Genomic DNA, 21,898 nt, shown 5'->3' with positions numbered 1-21,898 from the left:
CAAAATACCATTATGAACATGATGTACAAGAAAAGGGTCTTGTGGAGTTGAAATACTGCCCAGCAGAGAAGATGTTTGTTAGTGGATGTACTCACAAAGCCTTTGCTAAGAGATTTTTTTTTTTTTTTTGCCTTGTGAGAGATGATGGGAGTTGTTGATTGGTGCTCAAGCAATGAGAAGGAGTGTTAGAAGTTAGAATTCTAAAGCATTACTCTTAGCACTACAGTAACCTCTTCTAGCCACTAGAGGCATGAGTTAGAGGCAGCAGAGTCTACAAGAACAGTTCAGTTGTTGTTGAAGGCTAGTGCCTGTTTGGGTATGTGGTTCTATGTCTATCTCAGTATGTGATGTTTAGTTTCTTAATAAATCTTTATTTGTTTTTTGAATTAAACCTACTGTCTCCAGATAATCTCTTGGGCTAAACTTCTTTACCACCAGAGCATATGCTGCAGTGTGAGGACCAATCAGTTTCTACTCACACACCTCAACAGTTATAAGGCACAGTCAGTTCTGGAGCATTAGAAAGGAGTGGAACACGTCATCTGATTATTTTTACTCTCTGTAATAATCTCTTTCATAAAACTGCTTATCTGGACAATTTCTGAATGATGCCCTGTTTTTAATTTGCTTTTTTAAAAAGGAAAAGAGATAAACGCTATGAAATATTGTAAAAGGAGCTATGTCAGTCACTTTCTGTGGCTTTCCCCATAGGATTTTATGTCCTGATTTTTATTATGGCCTCCCATGAATTGCCCACCATCTTGAGTCCGTCAGTCAATAATGTCATAGCAACAAGAAGTCATTAAGTGGGACACTGCCTATGGGGAAATCCAATCCTGCCAAGTATCAGACTCCTTGTGCTAAATGCTGAACACCTCCTGCTCCATGCATTTTTTGGGATTGCAAAAGAATCCGGCCAGCTGTCATAAAGTAACCCCCCAGAGTCGGGCTGCTCCAGCTGAGCTTTCGCTCTCCTCACCTTAGACTCAGGCTGCAGTGTAACCATATACAGGACTAGGCCCAGAATTAGGGAGAGCTGAGCTTCAGTCAGTCCCTAAAACTGGGGCAGAGTATTGCTTCTGCCCTCTACTTATTGTCCAGGAGGAACAGAAACCTGATGGATGTTAGCATCAAGCTGGGCAGTAAGACCATATGGGTAGGGCAGTTATTCCAGAATAATCTCATTGGAAGCCTTTGCATATAAAAAGCAGTATTTTAAGGCTTGGGAGGAAAGGCAAGAGAATGTTAAAATGCATCTCTAGCTAATTCACTTCACTTCTTGTCCCTGATTTTAATGTGGGCAGGCGAAGTTTACACTTGATGAGTTATGTTGTTGTACGTTATTCCAGGACCTGATATAGCTTCCAGCAGCCAGACCCTCCTGCTAGGATCCCTCATCAGACAAAGAACATATGGCATCCTAGTTACATCTACCTTAGCCACCAGGAGAGTGGCTTCTTGCCGTATAAGGAAGTCCCTGAAATCTAGACAGATGATCACCAGTGGGTGTCTGTCACTATCTCAGGGACTTCCTAATATGGTAAAAATAGCAAAAGAGGTCTCAGAGTCTCTAGACCAATCTTATCAGGGCTAGTCGGTGTCAGGCTTATATAAACCAATCACAGCATTTAATTTTAAACAACAACTGCTGGTACCTTTGACATATGTGGGCACAGGTAGAACCAGACATGGATAGCAAAATACAGATTTTTAGTCAGCAATTTCCATTGGTTGGCAGCATAATGGACTAAGCAGTTAAGAAGGAAAGAAATGTTCTGATCTCTCTTCAGGGAAATTTACAAGATTTAGTAGTCCATGGAAAATCTGTGTTCCACAGCTGCTGGAACTTTTATTTTACAGGAAGCTAGGCACAGAAAGAGTAATTTGAATCCAGTTCATGTGGCTTTTCCTTTGTATGTCCAATACAACACACTAATGGCATCCTAAGTACATAGCTGTGATGGTTCCATCCCTGGTTACGTCTACATGCTAATGAGATGAACTGTTATCTTCATGAAATGAGATCTCTGAGGTCCTTTGCTGCTTGCCTGGAGTGAAGATCAGTGTATTTCCCCAAAGCCTTATCTGCAACAAGTTGCAGTGCCAAGAGATATTCAGAAATGTAAATGAATTATTTATGCTTCAAAAGGGCAGAAATAGTAAATGAACTGCCAGGGTGTGGGGGGAGGGAGATCAACTACACTTGCTGGGCTGCATTATGTGAGTTCCTCAAGGTGTGGTGGGCTGGGACATACCTCCAGAGCTGCAAAAGTAATATTGATCTGATTAGTTTAGCTCTTATTTGTTTCATGCATCAATCCTTGCAAGCTTATATTGCTCAATCCTTGCAAGCTTATATGCACTGTCAGTATTAGTATTTTGGAGAACTCTACAGTGTTTAAGAGAAATATTTGTGTTTAAGGGAAATCTACAGTTTCTGGAGTGGTGTGGGACAAGTGTTGTGCTGTTTTGTTTTAGTCAGTTTTACCCAGAATTAAAGGCCAAACTAGATATTGCATTGCAGTTGCTTGTAACTCCTTTCTAACTCTTAAAAAAAAAAACAAATTAAAAAGGCCCCGGGGGGGGGGGGAGTCGCAAATTTGATTGGATGAGTGGCAGAGGGGAGGAGTCATCAGTTGCCTTTCTCTATCAGTCATTTTTCCAATAAAAAATCTCTCACTCCCACTACAAAAGCAGTTGAGGGGAAGGATTGATCGGAAAGCTAATAGAGAAAGGTTAAGCACCCCTCCCTTCTGCTGCTCCTCCAATCACATTTGCAGATTCTCTGCAGAAAGCAGAGTTCCTTTCTAGCTTTTAAAAAGGAGAGATGGAGAAAGTTGTTTGTATCTGCATAAACGCCTAAAATAGCCACTGGATAAAATTCAAGCAGAAGGAGACTGATCAGCCCTGATAACAGTGATGACCTATCAAAGCTCTAGAGTTATCAGATTGACTGTAGAGATTGGAGTATCTAAATGGAACAAACAGGGAAAGCCCAGCTGCCTCTGTTCCGCTGCTTGCTAAGGCTTCTCTTGGGTCACAGATGCACAGAGCTTAAGCAGACTTAATTTGTGGGGCTGTTGGGAATGGAACATTGAGGCTGTTGGCAAGAGGCTCTGACCTATGGCACGTACCTCAGATAAACTGCTTCAGGGAGGGAAACTGTGCTACTTAAGGGAAGCATGCTGATGATGTCAGTATTTCAGTAACTAAACAGCAACCTGCTGATCAACATATTAAATCTCACGGCAATTTTAAGTAGTACCTGGTGCTATTTCAACAAATATGTTATCTGCCATGTCAGGAGTTGCTGTTGTGCAGACAGATATCCTTGCAGAGACAGCATGAGGGGACTCTTGGCAGGTTTGGATTATATCATCTGCTGGCCTCACCCACCACGTGAGCATGCATATCTGGCTATCCCTTCTATTGTACCATTTCTCTTTGCAGAATCACCTAGAAGGGCAGACCATCCAAACTGCCTCTCCTATGCCTTTTAAATAGTAGTAGTATTTAAATTGCTTGTGAGAGGCAGTTCAGACAGTTGTTCCCCTCCCCACATGATTAGGCAATGAGGAACAGCATGTTGGGAGGGGAGTGGGTGTGTGGTAGGCAGGGCTGGTGGACAGCAAACTAGCCCTCCTAAGTCTGTTGTTAGATTATCATTCTATCACACATTTTGCCACATCTCTGCACCTGACATCTGGTCATATTATTTTAACGGTTCGCAGAGTGATACAGAGGACCATGATATCCTGGGCTGAAAACGCTAACCCCAGGATAGTTCGTGTGTCTGTAGGGACTCAGAGATGCTCTCCATTAGGATATCAGTAATTTCTACAACTGCCACAATGCAACTGTTGATAAAGTATTGTTTAAGCCTTTAATTACAGGCACTATATACATATATTTCAAAGGTCTCGGTGTTTGTGGTACTTACATGGCAAATTTTCTGATTTTTTAAAAAACTAGATGTTCAGCAGGTGAATCCAAATACACAACTGTAATGTTTTTTATGCTAGGGATTGCTCAGTAAGTTATTATTTAGAAACTAGTAGGCCTGTTCACACCTTCATTTGAATCTTGGTTTAATGTGGGTTACCAGTTTAGTGTGATTGTGTGAACCCATGCTAAGGTGGGAATCTCAGGCCATAAACTACCTTAGCATGGGTTCACACAGTCACTTCAGTGTTGGTAACCCACGTGAAATGTAGATTCAAATGACTGTGTGAACAATCCTAGTGTCTCTCCAAAGGCCAATTTGCAATGAATTGTCACTTGGGGGGGATTTTCAGTGCAAAAATAGTGTAGAGGGAAGAGTTGACTTCTGGATATGGACCTCTGGGTATGTTTAATGGACTAATTAAATTTGACTGACTGACTCCCCTCACTGTGTACCACACTCCTGGCCTAGATTAGGGCACACTGCAGCTAATTTGTATAGATAAGAGGACTGCTTACAGGCCACTTGCAGGTTAATCCCTTCTTCTAATGCAAGGTTTAACAAAATGTGTAGTGATCACTTACATCATGTGTAAGTAAAGTGTGCCATCGATTCGGTGTCAACTCCTGGCAACCACAGAGCCCTGTGGCTGTCTTTGGTAGAGTACAGGAGGGGTTTACCATTGTCATCTCCTGCGCATTATGAGATGATGCCTTTCAGCATCTTTCCTATATCGCTGCTGCCCGATGTAGTCTGGGAAATATACCAGCGGGATTCGAACCGGCAACCTCTGGCTTGCTAATCAAGTCATTTCCCCGCTGCACCATTAGGTGGCTCACATCATGTGTAGTGATCACCTAATCACTACAGAATTTTGAGGAGAACATTCTTAGAAAGCATGGCAGGCCCAGCAGAATCATCATGGGCCAGTTCACATGACCAAATTACTGTGGTAAGAATTCAAGTTGAATAGTTCCATGTAGAATCCAGCATGTGATGAAGTGGCCATGTGATCCTTTAATCCCACACCCTCACAATTCTGCATATCCACCATCCTGTTTGTACTAACTGAATGATTACACAGTGAATGGGAGTTAGATTGGGAACCGGGCTGCTAGTGAGTTGGCCTTTCAGTCAGTGTGGAAACCTGTTTATTGACATGTCTGTTTTCGTTATTGTCCTTAATAAACTCTTCCTTTACACTCAGAGGTAAACTAATATCCTTTAAATTGATTGATGACTGCTTTGGTGGTTTGGTTATGAAATTTTGTTATATTCTGAATTCTCCATTATTGGAAGCTGCCATGAATAGTAGTTGATGGATGGATCACTGTTTAGTTGCCATCTGGGATTTCTAGTGCTGGCTACAATCGGCACCTCCATTAGAAAGGCCCTCATTTTGACCCAGGAGATCAGTTCTTATGATTGGTTGTATGTGGCCCAGTATGCACATTATATCTTATTGGCAGGTATGGCAGTGTTATGATTCTACTGACACTATCCTGAGTGTCAGTCTGTTAATCTGTTGTAGCAAAAACTACAAAGAATCTTCTGACATCTTAAAAGACGCGAGACATCAGTTTTGGGCGGTATAAAAATATGATAGATAGATAATTTAAAACTGTTTATCTTTAATGTGCCGCAGGACTGTCTGTTATAGATAAATATCCAGTTTACCTAATATCCATATATGTTAATATTTACAATCTCTTCATGCTGATAAATGAAATGCCACTCTGTAAGATTTTTGAAAATATTTTTTTTTAAAATGACATCTAGTGCCTTATGAAACTAATCTAATTCAGTCTGTGTAACTCCTCCTATGTTGCTTCTTGAGCTTGTTAAATTGAAGACTTTGGGGCACCTACTACATGCCCAGATCCCCACCCCCACTTTTTTAAAAACTTTGCTTAACATGCAGCCCGACTGAAGAATTCAACAATTGGCTTAAGATGTTGTGTCATTTTGGTCTCTAAAAAAATGTTACTAAATGTAGATTTTATATTTTTGAAAAGTAAGCTTATGTAAAATTCTCCGTGGCTGACATTGTATTGCATTCTGTATCATCAAAATCCTGAGAGTCTCAGCTTTGCATGAGCTAAAAATCAAGTTTCCAGCCATCATGATAGTGGTGTGATCTTTTTGCCTTTCATCCATTGGATGCTTCTACATTATTTTATGATCTTGTCCAATAGAATTGGAAAGGCTTGTTCTGCCTTACCATTGATAATGTTTGAAGTGTCTGTTTGAGGGGATTCTCTGTAATATCTCTTTTTCTCTAAGGATTTTTTGAAAGCCCTTTACATGTTTAGTTTTTCCCCCTTTGCTTTCCCTCTGCTGATCTTTGCACATTTCGTGCCAGATTCACTTTCTCCTCATTGGGCCATTAGCTATTATTTGAGTGAGTGATTAATTAAATCAAAGCTTTGTAGTACAGTGGCCTACATCCAGATTAACAAATCTCTGGTGCAGCTGATGTGCTGGTGCAATGGGGGAGGAGTGACTTTCATTGATTTCCTCTTCCCTCGCAAGCCTCTTGTGACCTCTTGAAAATATTTCTCTGAGGGCTGCATGACACTCGAGGACATATTTTTGGGAGTCACATTGGACTTCAGAGGGAAGAGGAGAGCGTCTAAAATTGCCCTTCCCCATTGCACTAGCCGCTGTTAGCTGCACCAGTGCTTCATTAGTCTGGATGTTGGCCAGGGAGTTTATAATAAATAGAGAATAATGTTGAAATTTGAAAGAAAGTAAGCACTTGTTCAGTTTAATTTAGTCTGCTGGAAGAATCCCACCCACTGGGGCCTGGTTTTCTGAGAAGCTTAGGGAAGAGAAGTGATCTTGTGGTAGGGAGCATAAATTGTCCCCTCTGCTAAACCCGGTCTGCCCTGGTTTGCATTTGAATGGGTGAATACATATAAGTACTGTCTGCTGTAAGATTGTTGCCTTAATGCATAGGGTATCAGTGATAGAGCATCTCTTTGCATGCAGGCTCAATCCCTGTCATCTCCAGGTAGGATTGAAAGAGACTCCTGCCTGAAACTTTGGATAGCTAGTGCCAGTCAGTGTAGATAATACTGAGCTAGATGGACCAATGGTCTGACATGGTGTAAGGTAACTTCCTATGCTGTACACATGTGCTTTCTTGTCATCGGAATGGCACAGTCGTATTATCTGTTTTCTCTGTGGACCCCAAAGCAACAGCATCCCAAAGTGATTCCTGAAAAGTCAAAAGTGCATGAGAGGTTGTTCTAGCTGATTAAAAAAACACAACACGCTTCCATGTGATGTTGCTCCACAAGAGGACTGTGGCATTTGTAAGCCTCTTTCCACATTCAGCAGTCCAGTTGTGTGTCAGTGCTATATACCCCTTGCTGTATCATATGTAGCAGTATGTTTAACTGCTGCTTAGTGTGCAGAACTTGGACCTCCATAGTCAGTGCTTCATATTCAGAATAAAATGAAACCCATGAAATGAAATAGGAAAAATATAGATACAGCTGCTGTGTACTACACTTTGCATAACTGACAGTTGTCTTAAAGCACCACTGCTGTTTCAGCTGCCTTGGGAAAAGAGGTTCAAGGTAAAGGCTGAACCAGATATGATGGGGCCATCATTCATGTGTCTGCCCTGTTCTCATGAAAGCAACAGGTCTTTCTTTAAGTGTATGGGAGAAGGGCATTGAACCTATACACACACACACACACACACACACACACACACACACACACACACACCACACACCTTACTTTCCTTCAATGGGTATTCCAGTGCCATTTCTCAATTCCCAGCTCTGATACCAGAAATAGAGAAAAGTGTCTGGAACAATTTAATCACTGAGTAGAGATAAAGCACAGGAGAGAGGAAGAAGGGTTCAGCCCCCTTCTCCACATGCATCACAGCTCAGTCATAAAATTATTTGAGTGACACAGGACCAGTGTTCCGTCTAAGAGGGATTCTCAGATGTTGTTGACTACAACTCCCAGGATCCCCAAGCAAAAACCATTGCAGCTGTGGATTCTGGGAGTTGTAGTCAACAACATCTGGGAATCCCTGTCAGAGGGAACACTGCCCAGGACCAATCACTATAGGCAGGTTCACTTATAACGTGGAACCTACTTGCCAAGTCATAACCCAACTTACCTGTGACTGTCTCTGAACCTATTCCAAAGGCAGAAACCTGAGGTCCACTCAGGGCCTCAAACCAAAATATGTAACTAAGGTTGAAGCTGGCTTGCCACACTAAACCCTGCTCCCACTGAGGTGTGTGTTATGTCTGAACCTACACTCTTTATGAACCTCTGGTTCATTCTAAGCAAGCCCATCCCCTTTGCTAGTGGGGCCAGTAATTCCAAGGCAGGCTGGGATAGCGCCCAGTGCCTCACTGGGATCCCCAATGTGGCTCAACTACATCTGCTTTCAACAAACCAAGATATGTAATCATCTTCAGCACCAACTTCACTTCCCTCCAGTGTTCCCTGTAACAGAAAATCCCAGATGTTCTTGACTACAACTCCAAGTATCATCAGCCAAAGCCCACTGCAACTAGGGATTCTAGGATCGGTAGTCAACGAAATCTGGGATTCCCTCTTACAGAGAACACTGCTTCCCTCCATCACTTGGTCTGGGGGAACCTCAGATTCTGCATTATGTGTGGACCCAGCCTATTTCTCATCCTAACCTACCTCATAGGTTCTGAGGATAGAATCAAGGGGGAGGACCTCCTGCTGCTTGGAGGAAGGGTAAGATAGAACTGTCACCAATAATACTGTCAATTATTAGTGAAACTGTCAATAATAGTGAAAACAGTTGTACTGTTGAGATTCCACCACTTTGAAACCACACGGGCATTATCCCCTGCTAACTGGGCAAAGAGGCACCCTTTACCGTGGTGATTCTCTTTATTTAGCAGGGGGAGAGTAACTGGCCCTATCCACCCCCAGCACAGTACCTCCAGTGACTGTTGCTGGTCTATCTTGTGGGGTTTTTTTTTTAGAATGTGAGCCCTTTGGGGACAGGGAGCCATCTTATTTGTTTATTATTTCTCTGTGTAAACCGCCCTGCGCCATTTTTGGAAGGGCGGTATAGAAATTGAATTAATAATAATAATAATAATAATAGTTGTTGTTGATGATAATAATAATAATAATATAATAATAATAATAATAATAATATAATGAGAGGAGGTGGATTCACACCATCAGTACTTCCCCACTGCAAAGATTTTAAAAATTAGTATTCAGCTGCCCTGTGCTATAATTCACATGGAACCATGCTCTACAATGGGTGTAACTACAAGTACATTGTACAAATTGTACATTTTACAAATGCACATTGGACTGCTGATGTCACACAGATCCACCTGCATCACCTCAGTTATGATCAGAACCAGTCTTGGGGTAGGAATTGTCTGCATCCATCCACGGACTAAAATTGCAGAAAGACATTCTGTGTCATTCCTGCATCACATGCATTAAAAAGGGCTTTCTCTGCCAGATAGATATAGGCTAAGTATCTAAGAGGGAAACCATAAAATTGGGGACTCCCTGCTGGACGCTTTAAGTGATGCTCTCCCACTGCCAATTTACTGCTGAGCTCTGAGAAGCCTAAGCTGTGGGAATTAGGGAGGTCTGAAATGACCAGGTTCATTTTATCTGCCCACTACCAGCCAATGCTAGAGCAAAACTGGTCCCCAAGGTCTCTGTTTCTTACATTCTACTCCCTGGAGCCACATTTGGCATTATGTCGTAAGTCAGAAGATGCTTTGTTCTCTCCTAACAGGAGCTTTTATTCCAAGAAGTAGATGAGAGAGTGAGGGGCGGAGGTAATCTGCCGTGGAACGGCCTTTGCCTCCCATGCCTGTGTCCCTTGGGCATGTAACACTTCAGCAAAGACTCCTCTAGAATACTAGAGGAGAGCAAGCAGGGCGAAGTGGAAGCTGCAAGCTGAAATGGGGGGAAATGCTAGACAAAGCAGATTTCTGCAGGATTTGGAGAACTACCTCTCCCTGACAGTTCCATGAACCAAATCTTTCCAGGATCAAACACCACACCAGATAATCCTCCTCCATTCTACAGGGGCATCTTGAACTACCTGTTCTTCATTTTTAAAAGATTGGTACTTTGAAATGCCCACTTGATCACTGAACCTTAACATGCGAGTGCAGCTCAGGCTTATGTTGAATTTGAAGGCTGCCTTGCTCCTCATAGTCCTTTCCATTAGTGCTGAAATGTTTATCCCGCTTCCTGTCTTGTTTGTCTGTTTTCATCCTCCTGATGCTTTCCCTTATTCTGCTAAGGCAGGGGCAGGCAGGCAGGCAAGCCTGGGAGGAAATAATTTATTCCAGTAAGGCTTAATCCTCTAAATATGTCAGATTCTTTGATGGAGGGGAGGGGAGCAGAGAGGCAAGGAGGGATTTTGAATAGAAATGAAGATTACCAGTAGCTCTCTGATCCAGTTAAATGCAGTGCAGTGTCATTGCAATGAAAGTCAATTAAATCTGCTTCAATGAGGCGGGGTGGGGAAAGGAATCAAACCTGCCCTGCACCGAGATCGGGAGGAGGGGGGGGGAGATTTGGCTTGACGATGGAGTCCCGTTGCTTGCTGAATGCTGGACGAAGAACGCTAGCTTTTTAATTCTTGAGCCAAGGGAACTAAGAAGCATTGCATAAGCAATGTGGTCAGTTCCTCCCCAGCAGCCACAGAGTAGCAAGTGACTGCCCAAAGGACCCTATCGACCTGGCAAAGTGAAAGGGCCGATTCAAACATTCCGTTGTCTTTATTGGCTTGTATGATGCACAGCATTGCTTCCCTGTATTGCTGCATGCCGGGGCTGCTGCAGACTCGCCCTGACACTGCACCGAATGAGCAGTTGCACAAGCAGCCCTACCGCAATTTCCCCGATTTGCCACAATAAGGAGAACTTCAAATGAGGCGCAGCATTATGGAAATGTGGCACTGAGCATCATGGCAGCCATTGTTCATATTTATTTTATATATTTATATCTCACCTTTCACTCATAAATAGCAAAGCATCCAACATCCTTTACAACTTTGTTGTGAACTGTTCTTAATGCTCAGATCCAAAATCAGACATAGCAGCCCATGCTGGTTCCAGAGGAGCCCAGACTGAACGAAGTAGTGCTTTCTGTCTTCTATGGGTAAGAAGGGAGATTCCTAATTGGCGCCCAAACCCTCAGCTTCTGAATTTTAATTATCTTCAGTCAATTTAGGGTAAAATAGATGGGGCTATTCACATGACCATGTGCGTGGGCAGGCACTGGGGAAGGCAGAGTTCAACGTATTTCCCCCTATATGGTCACTCTTTGCCCCTGTGGTGTGCAAGCTGCACACCCACACGACCTGTGTTGCTGGGAGCAGCACAGATGACCATCCACACTGCTCCCAGCAGTGCAGATCAACAGAGGATGGGACTCATTATCCTAGCCTCCGGGTATCCCACAGTGCACCACGCACCAAGCAGGGTACACTCTCGGTGCCCGACACATGATCCCGGCATCTGGGTTAAGGGCACATTTGCGCTCTTAACCTCAACTAAGAGCTGGGCTTTGGCGCAGGGTTTGACGCCATGGGACCGCCGGCTGGGATCTGTGTGGATCCTGGCAGTTCTCACAGGCCGCCAAGCCCAGGCTTGGTTGCCAAAGCCTGGGCTTGGCTGTTTGTGAGAACAGCCTCATAACATTTTAAGAGTGTCAGAGCAATTTGATAGCACCTTCACTCAAACATTTTGTCAAGCCTCCAACAGGGTGGGGGAAGGGGCTCCTTGTCGCCCTTGGCCCTGGTGACCCCGACCTGTCTCTGGTCCGGGCACAGAATCCTTCGGTCTTGGCAGCTTCCTTGATCCAGTGCCTGTTGCCTTCACAGCCAGCCATGACCTCGGCCGCTTTCCAGGGCTCTTTCTTCCTCGGGGCTTCTTTCACTGAGGCAGTCCTCAGAGATCTGGCCCTTCATCACAGGCCAGGCTCCCTTTATATATATCTGTGAGATCTTTCAGCTCTTCTTGTGAGCTCTGGTGTTCCCACCGGATGTCTCGCAAGAGTTCGCCTCAAGATCTTGTGAGGCAAAAATCCTGTCTTGCGAGATGTCGCCATTGTTGGATAACACTAGGTCTCCCAACCACGGGGGCCAGAAGAACCTGTTGGGCTCTGGTTGGAGAGTGCAGGACGCAGCCGGGACCTCAGTGGATGGGCCGCACAGGGATCAGGGAGCCTCCATCGGGCCCACCAAAAGGGCAGGGCCGGGGGAAGCTGCAACTGGACCCCAACGCACTTGTACATGTTTCAGTCCTGTTGCAAGCGCTTGTGGGGTAGGGGGAAGGTTCTGCAGGTTTTCCATATTGTTTTGAGTTGACTGGGGGAAAGCCAGTCTCTCCTTTTGATACTGATTGTGTTGCGACTGTGATAACACTGGTGCTAGCCAATAGTTGCTTATCATCAAAATACCGTCTATCACAATTCTAGGAGCATTTTTAATTTACTGTGAACATACATATGCATAAACACATATGTGCTTAAGAAAAAGAAGAAGAAAAAAACATATTGTTGGGGAGCCTGCCTAATATACATGGGGAAGGGCAGAGCTGAGGGCTGATACATTTCCTGATCCAGCATTTGTCTTGCTGGTGTGGACATTTGTACCTCAAGATATATAGCTAACTTTACAGTGTGGCTGAAGAACCCCAAAATACACCTGTTTTCACCAGCAGGTGTTTCCCCCCTTTGTCCTTTTCTTCTTATTTCTATACCAATGCTACTCTGAAGTGAGCTATCTTTCCCCCCTGCTAAATGTTTTCCTCTCATGCTGACTTTACTCTCTCTTTCCTAGCAGATCAAGTTGTAGCCTTTGATCACACAAGAAATGCCCAGTCCTGTTTCTTTACCATTACCTACATTCTTCCCTGGAGAGAACAGCAGAGGAGAAATAATTAAACCACAGAAAAAGATCAAGTATTTTAAGGCAAGCCCTCCCTGGCTGAATGAGGACCAGGTGAGATGGCAGACTTATTGCAGAAAATACCTGGGGAAAGCACAGGCACTTTATACATGCATATTGTTGATGGTCCACATTTATTTTCATGCTATAGCTCCCAGAGACAGTGATTCTTAAGATGGCTTCCCAAAAAGCATTTTTAATACTCTGGTGCAAGTTAGTAAAGTAAAGTTGTGCTGTCAAGTCGGTGTCAATGCCTGGCGACCACAGAGCCCTGTGGTTGTCTTTGGTAGAATACAGGAGGGGTTTACCATTGCCTCCCCCTGCACAGTATGAGATGATGCCTTTCAGCACCTTCCTATATCGCTGTTGCCCAATATAGGAGTTCCCCATAGTCTGGGAAACATACCAGTGAGGATTCGAACCTGCAACCTCTTGCTTCCTAGGCAAGTTACTTCCCTGCTGTGCCATTAGGTGGCTCTGGTGTAAGTAATCTAATACAAAATGCGTGCACACCAGAAGAATCCAGTTGGTTAATTGGCTATGAGATTGCGTTTAGATGTGGGAAACGCAGGTTCAAAATTCCGCCTGGCTGTGAAGCTCAAAGAGTAGCTTTGACTGTGAGTGTGAATGACCTCCTCTGGCTCCGCATAGAATTAATTGCGAGAGTTCACTGAATCACTCACATTTCATTCCTCCATCTGGAAAGGTGGCCTAACCAGCCTCCCAGAGAGGCTTTAGTGATGAATATGAAATAATCCCATGGACATCATCCTGAGCTTCTTGGAACAGTGTTGGGATACAAGTGTGATAAGTGAAATAACCAAAGAGCATGTCTATCTATTATATGCTGCTTCTCCCTTTATAATACATAGAAGATATTGAGAATGGATGGTGGCCTGCTTTTGTACAAAGGTCTCCCTGTGGTGTGTGCCGTGTTCACAACAGACAAACAGTGTATATATTTTGTACTTGGAATTCTGTTCAGTGCTGCACAAAAAAGCACTCTTGGTTCTGTGGCATGGCCCTGCCTATTGCCTTTAAAACCCTAAATGACTTAAGACCTCCTTATGCCTCCTAAAGTAACGTCTTAATAGGATTTCAGTTATGCCAGATTCTGCATCCTCCCTTGCTAAGTTGTTCTATTGCCTGCCTAGACCTACGGCAGAGCTACACATGATGACGGGAAACTTGTGTCTTCCAATACAAAGCATGCCACACAGCTGTAGAGTGGGCAGTTTGGGGAGGGGTCACTTCTGATTATTTTTGTGATCACTGGCTGCACAGCTAACGTTTATGCTGTCTGTATTTATGTTACCAGGTTTCCATTCCTCATGTGAGTCCACAGTGATTATTCTGGAGATGTATCCGTGCCTCAGTGTGAGTACCCAGATGACAGAGCCCTGCAGTCTGTGGCCAGGACTTCTGAACACCATCTGAGCAGTCTGCCAACTCCCTCATCCTTCTGCCCTCTCCCTTCTAACCACATCAGCCTATTAGACCATCCATGTCGTTTTGCTATGACATACATCAACATTGATGAGAGGCAGGAACACTGTCGGGTAATTTTGAGCTGCCAGAACAATCAGCTGTACACACAACATGGCTTAAAGGATTTCTCAGTTAGCAGCATGCATCCACTCAAGAACTTAGACTCTCGTATTTTTACTAGAGATTTTAATCCTGGAAGCAAAGGAGACAGCAATACAGAGACACACCCGTATCGAAGTGTGGAGAATCTGCACTGGGCCACAGTGGCTGATTCAAATTGTCATCCACACTGTGGAAATGTGGACAATGAACTTGTTTTCCATTACAAAGGCACAACGCATTGGTCCAAGTATTCCATGGAAAGTGCCCCATCCCCCAGCTCACCGGAATGTTGCCGCCACTTTCCTCTTCCTCCTGAGCGAGTGCTCCCTACAGCGCGAGACATAGCCCTTCCCCCTTGTGCCAAAGTGCCTCCATGGCTTTTCTCCTCGTATATAGATGGGGATGTCAAAAAAACCTTGAAGGAGAAACTTAGGATTCACAGTACTAAAGCTACCGAGATTTGCAAGCCTCTTAGACCACAAGCTTCCTTGAATGACTTGGTTGCAAGGGAGTGTTCTGAATGCCGTGCATGCCAGCAATACAAGAATGGTTGCTCGGTTAACTGTTGCACCATATTTGTGCAGCATGCTACCCTCGCTCATGGACCATGGATGGCCCTGGGGAGGCATCGCCCATGTTTTTCTCGCAGACTGACCAACCCAGAAGATATCAAACAAGAAGCTCAGAGAAGGTTGCAGATCAGGAGGCAGAACAGCTCGCCCAACCTGACTCTCCATTGCACCAGTGAAGGCCAGGAGATGGTAAAATCCCAAACTACTGGATCCTTCAAGGGACATGAGGGGGAAGGGGACACCAAAGGGATACTGGAATCAAGCAGAAAAGCAGACTGCAAAGAAAGACTGTACATACCTACCTTTGAGGAGTTCAAGAAGATGCGAATCAAGGAAATGTGTTTTCTTAACAGCAGCAATGAAGTAACAAAAAATGTCAAAGAAGGAACCCAAAAGTTAGAAGAGAAGAGAAACCAGAACATTTGTTCAGGTGCCCAGCAGGATCTTGCCAAAGAAATGGTTTCAGCAATAGATGATTATGATGATGTGTTTCATGAAAATACCCAGAGCACTCCAGGCTTTGCGGACAGTACATCGACATGGGACAGGAGCTTCTGCCTGATTAACATACCTGTGGCTAGGGGCAAAAATTACGAGGTGCCAGTTTCAGATACGATCCCTGTTCCCATTTGTTCTAGCCCCATTCCAAGATCACCTCTCCAGTCTGCTGCAGTTCTTAGGGAGGGAGAGAAAGCATTTGTTGAAGGGGAGAAGCAGGGATTGGATGCAAGACAACTAAGCAAAGTCCTTCACCAGTCTGAAACCCAGTCATCTTGCTGCCCATTGCTATTAGAAGCGACAGACATATCCAGCTATGGAGCTAAGCTGCAAAAAATGAAGGATGAGTTTATAGGTTCTGCACTGGACCTCATTAAGAAGAGGTAAAACTCGTTTAGAGTTCCTGAAAAGCATTTCATTTGGAGGGCACAAATGTACTTGCATAGTTAGTAAGCAGGAGTAATTCTGTAACTTCCTGTGTCTAAATTAGTGTCTCTGGGAGATGAAGTAGTTTCCGCTTATCTTGATGCTTTGGACGGCATTTCCCTTTAGACCCTGTGGGAAGTTTCTTCCAATCAGGGTGCTGTTGCCAACGATGCAATAATGGTACCAATTGGACTTATACTAGACAAATTACCAAGATGTTTTTACCCCCTTGGGAGAACTGGCTGATAGGTTTTGCTTCATGCTGAGGATTTTAACTGATTATTGTATTTGCTACCTGAAAGGAATTTTCTCTCAGGTCAGATTGCCCAGCAACTGGGATCTGAGCATGGACAGGCAGTGCCTTTCTATGCCTTATGTGTCTTTGCACATGCTTAAGCCAACTGAAGTCATGGGTTTTATTACAGTATTGTTTGCTCCAGGCACTCGTGGTATGAGGCCCCTTGTTCATTCTTGCGCTTTGGTTATAACGCATTGACTCTCATCTAGTTTATGCTAGAGAGGTGATGTGTGGAGAATTAATTTCTGTCTTAGGCCAGTGGGCCTGAAGATCATGATCTTTTGAGTCACTTACCTGCCATATGGGTGTACCCTAACCCTCAGCAGAGGTGACACCATTCATAATATTAGCGTAATTGTCTGACTCACTACATGACACAGCTTCTGACTGGCTCATTCTAAACACTCATTCTAAAGTCACAGGGGACAAAGATTCCAGAATCCAGATTCCAGAATATTGGGAGCTACCACTGAGGCATGGGTATTGAATGGATAGCTAGGTTTCTCATCGTGTGTATTTGGGGCAATGTGTGACACAAAGCTGAGTAGTGTGATCTTCAGGGTACTGGAAAGAATGCATTTTCAGCATAAATAAAATTCGATTGGTGGGGCCATAGCTTAGAAGGTTCGGGAGCCATTGTTCTAAATTTCTAGAGGTTATATGAGGGTCCTGATGCACAGCTTTAGCTGGGGAGCAGAGAAGTGGGGCCTTGTGGTTAAAAGAAAAATTGAGGTATTCTGACTCCAAAACAAAACCTGATGAATCAGGTCAGGCTCCTGACCTGATTCATCTAGTTAGCTGTCTTTGCCCCAGTGCAGAGGAACACAGCCACTTACTCAGCTGGTCCTGCAGCAAGCCATGGATTCTGCAAATGCAGGTCCGAGAAACTTTTCAGGGTATGGTTTTCTTCTGTTCCTGTAATCCCTTTCTGCCGAGAAGAGTCAGAATAATGTTTGGATTCTCCTTCTCTCCATGCTCCATTAGCTTGCATTCAACCCTTTTTAATAGAAATTCATTGCCATGCAGAACACAAAGATCATCTCAGTCAAGTACCAAGCTGCTCCTGGCTCTCAGTCAAAACTTTGTGAGGCCAAACAGTTTCACTTTGAAGCGGTAAAACTGAGTCAGGATTGGCTCAAAAGTCCAGCAGTCATTTTCATCCAGAGTTTCAGAACTCTTTAGAGGATCATGCTTTGGGATTGGAGTTCGTAGCTCAGCATCTGTGTTATCACTAGAGTTGAGAATAAAATATTTTTAGGATCCTAAGAGTAATGGTAATGTTTTGGTAATGACAAAAATAATGGAGTGGGAGCCTTAGGTTTCAACTGGTGGTCATTCATCTGCAGTGGGACCCCACGAAAGGTTATTCTTGAATTTAGTGTCTTCGGATTCTGTAGGAATTGTGCAGTTGGAATTACATATGATAATTCCTTTTATTTTTAACTCCCTTGCTGGTGTTCCACTGTTGTTTATTTAGCACATACGTAAACAGTGTAATGTTTTAAGCCTCTGATTTGTCACATTAATCATCATGGAAACTTCTAAGCCTCTCATGAATTGCTGAATGTTTTTGACTCAAGCAAAAACCGTGAATCAAACCAAGCACTATCTATTCCACCTTTTAAATATGAAATGTGTTTATCTAGCTCTAAAAATAATCTGAGTTCTACAGACAAGAGCTTAGAAAGGGGTGGAACACTGGGGCATTACTAAACTCTGCCTGAGTGAATGGGCCTAAAACCCAAGCTTGTAGTGCATACAGCAATAAATAAAGGCGGGCAAACATTTAGGGTGATGGTTATAGTAGTTGAGGAAAGAGGAGTTCTAGGGGGGGAGGTTTGTTGGTTTGCTTATTTAAAATATTTGTGCCCCTCCAGTACACTATTGCTCGGAGCGGCTCACAACATTAATAAGACAGATACAATGTAAAATAAGACTAATAGAGTTAAGCAAGTTAAAATACCAGGCTAAAACCACATTTAAAATTACAATTTATGTTTTTATAAAGTTTCAAATTAAAAGTTATTTAAAAAGCTAAAACCCGAGAACTATTAAAACTAAAGAACCTACCAGATATACGCAGCAGATAAAATATTTAAAAGCCTCTTTAAAGAGATAAGCGTTTAATTGTTTTTTTTAAAAACACTGAGGGATGGAGCATGGCAGAGTTCTTCAGGGAGGGCATTCCAAAGCTGACAGGCCACAACCAAAAAGGCCCTGTCTCTGGTCACTGCCAACCAGTTCTCTTTTAGTGGCGAGGCCATGAATAGAGCCTGAGATGATGAACAGAGGGCCCTGGCAGGTTCATAAGGGTTGCATTGAAGTTATTTATGCATATTAAAATGCATGAGATTGCTGGACACACACACCTTTTTTTTTTAAAGGTCAAAACAGCAGCTAAAGCCAAGGATTATAGGGAAGCTTTGAAGAGCACACTGAGATATCCAAAGCCTAATCTGTAGCGAAGATGAAGAAATGTTAGATGGCAGACAGAGTACCAAAAAGCATAACCCACTCAGTGATAGAAAAGTAAATGAAGAAGGTTCCATAAGCAAATTAAAGATAACCACTGAGAACCTGTAGTAGATGAGGAGGCTAATAAGATGGAGTCTTGAGCATAGCTGAAGAAACATTGAATCCTCATAAGATCATGTGTGATGGCTCACAAAGGGAGTGTTGCAAAAAGCAATATTCTATGTATCTGGAAGAAGAGCTGAATGGAAGGCAACTATCTAGAATAATACATGATTATTTGACACAGGCAGAAGAAAGAATGCCACAATTCACAAGAGCATTCCCAAAGCAGAAAGCCCTTCCTTGAGGGGAAAAAGTATGAATCCCATGCAGCACAGCATTTGTTGTGCTGTTAACATCTAGAAATACTCTTAAGACCCTGTATCTATTCTGTATCTCTGAGTGTATATAAAGTGCATTGAACACTTGAAATGAGATTATTTGTTCATTCATTTTATTTGATTTATATACCACCCTTCCTAAAGTGGCCCAGGGCAGTTTACATTAAAATCAGAAACACATAAAACAATTGAAATGAAATAAAACATTTGATTTAGCATTTGATATCTAAATGCTAAGAATTGTTATTATTTCTGCCATTGCTAATCCTATAGGGGTGCCTACTCCATTTTGCCCCTCTCTCTTCCCTGCCTCTGGGCCTGGGTGTACTAGGTTATATTCCTAGTGTTTCCTCCCTCTGGAACAAAACCTTAGGATGCAGGCCATTCTTCCTCGTCATTTATGGATAAGAAATTATCCTTCCTTAAAGATACATCTAAGGAAGTATCTTTCTTGTACCTTGGTGTATTTGTGATGATGGAACTGAAAGCTGTCTCATGTCATGATATCTGGGAAGAATTAAAGAAGTAAAGAATTCATGAGTTTGAATACTGCTTTTTAAAATTGTTTTCACACAAAAGCATAACAGCTAACTGTAAGGGTGCATATATAATTCAGACAACTTTTATTTGTTTGTTTAATTCGATTTCTACACCGCCCTTACCGCCCTTCCAAAAATGGCTCAGGGCGGTTTACACAGAGAAATAATAAATATGAAAAGATAAGATGGATCCCTATCCCCAAAGGGCTCACAATCTGAAAAGCAGCATCAGATAGACACCAGCAACAGTCACTGGAGGTCCTGTGCTGGGGGTGGATAGGGCCAGTTACTCTCCCCCTGCTAAATAAAGAGAATCACCACGGTAAAAGGTGCCTCTTTGCCAAGTTAGCATCACAGTTCTACAAATGAAAATAAAATATAACTGAACTGACTACTGCTTTTATATAGAAATCTTTCTCTCTTATTTTATTTTATTTCTTTTCATTTCTTAAGGGACTAGCCTTAACCATACTGTTTTAACTGGACATTTGAATTGGAATTTGTTGGTACAGCAATAGCATAAACAATAGTACAAGTGTTAGATGGCATATTTAGAAAAAAGAAGGCATAATGCAATGGTTTGCAAGCCAGAATGTGTAGAAATAGTACATGCCTGAATGTGCCCATGCCTGCAGAAATTGTATGTTTTGATTACAGTAGGGCTGTTCTCATGCTTCTAATTAAGGTAAGAGAGGCATCCTACCCAGGTTCGAGAGTTTTGCACACTCTCTTTTTCCATTTGTTTGTCAGTAACAAGCAAGGTAGGAGGGGGAGGAAGTTATTGTCTGCCACGCAGTAGCTGAGTCAGGGGGCTTTTCATCCTACCTCATTAAAGAGCTGGGTACAGCGGCTGGGTAGGACAGAGCCCTCCAACCCAGCTGCTACTTAATAATCACTTCATCCCTCTCCCGCCTTGCTTTTTACTCACAGATTATCGGAAAGCCAGAGCACGTACAGCTTCTGAAATTGAGTGGGATGTGTCTCCTACCCTAATTAGAATTGTGTGAACCATCCTTTAATGTGGTCCTCTCTACCTCTTAAGCGCTCTTGGCACATGACATTCATTGGATTATGTCCCTTTCATTACAGCTGCAGTGCCGAAACTGCTCCTGAACCCCCATCAAAAGGATCATGCGAACATAAGAAGTCTGATCTCACTTTTCCAGAGGACTGTCATCAACCAACAGTAAGTTCCATGGCTTGGGGCAGAGAGGACAGGGAGCTTTAACCTCACTTGCTTATTGCAGCTTTCATCCTTTCATGCATTCCTGTAATTAATCCTCACCTGGTTTTGCCTCTCCTCCCCCAACCCCACTCCTTCGTCTTCTTCTCTACTCTACTTTCTTCTCTCTGTTTCTTTTCTCTCTCTTTCTCTTTGTTTCTTTTCTCTCTCCATTTCTTTTCTCTCTTCGTTTCTCTTCTTCTCTTCTCTTCTCTCTTCTCTTCTCTCCAGATCCTCCACTCACATTTCTTAGCTGTGAAGAGCAAGATATTGAATAAGATGCCTGACACACATCAATATTTTGGTTATAATCCAGTAAAATTCACTTAATAGGGCTTTAATCATACTAGATCTGGAGCATCCGTTTCAACAGAACATAGTTACAACTAACTTTAACTAGTTCAGATGCACTAAATTTAATTTGGTTTGAAACTGGTTCAATTACCATGAATTCCCTCAACAAGAATTTCAACATGGTAGTTGTATGAGGGTCCTAAGCATTTTCTGATAGCAATCCCTAGGCCCTTAACAGAAGTACTGTACAGTTTGCCTGATTTCTTGGTTAGCATCCATGACAGAGTTTGAAAGTGGTTTAAATTTGTTGTATAGTGATTATTCAGGAAACATCTGTAGGATGTGTCAGGGAAATTCACATTTCATCCTGGATTAAATGCCTATTGATTGGCTCCTTTGGATTGGCCACCATAGGCTGTATCCAAATATTGCTTGGTGGGTGAGGAGAAACATTTATACCACTTTTATTTCCTATCTGATCTAGACCTCACTGACTACATAGGACCACATTTGATGTTCATCCTGCTAATACTATCTACATGACCCAGTAAAAATGGGATGCTCCTAGCTGAGTCCCCCCCCCCCCCGGAATCTTACCATATATGCATATATACCTGCAAAAACCTGCACACACCCATATTTGTATTTAATATATTATAGCAGCTGAAATTTTGCCTCAGGGCACACATGCCGAATGGATGTGTGCCC

The 21,898-nt window shown here is 43.0% G+C and overlaps 1 protein-coding gene across 3 annotated transcripts in view; it reads left to right on the top strand.

The window, feature by feature from the left end:
* Window positions 1-21,898, top strand: part of LOC128330103 (uncharacterized) — a 115,083-nt gene that overhangs the window by 78,611 nt on the left and 14,574 nt on the right. The window contains exons 2-4 of one of the 3 annotated variants that reach the window (XM_053262433.1): window positions 12,792-12,950; window positions 14,215-15,939; window positions 20,764-20,860. In XM_053262433.1, the coding sequence (XP_053118408.1) occupies window positions 14,414-15,939; window positions 20,764-20,860 (1,623 nt within the window). In that variant the 5' untranslated portion in view covers window positions 12,792-12,950; window positions 14,215-14,413. Of the gene's footprint in view, window positions 1-12,788; window positions 12,951-14,214; window positions 15,940-20,763; window positions 20,861-21,898 lie in introns of all 3 variants that reach the window. The other 2 variants (XM_053262418.1, XM_053262424.1) reach the window with 2 other exon arrangements.

Source organism: Hemicordylus capensis, chromosome 1, assembly GCF_027244095.1.
Source record: "Hemicordylus capensis ecotype Gifberg chromosome 1, rHemCap1.1.pri, whole genome shotgun sequence".
Taxonomy (NCBI): Eukaryota; Metazoa; Chordata; class Lepidosauria; order Squamata; family Cordylidae; genus Hemicordylus; species Hemicordylus capensis.
The sequence above is the reverse complement of the archived record's forward strand: the minus strand, read 5'-3'. Positions and strand labels throughout refer to the sequence as shown.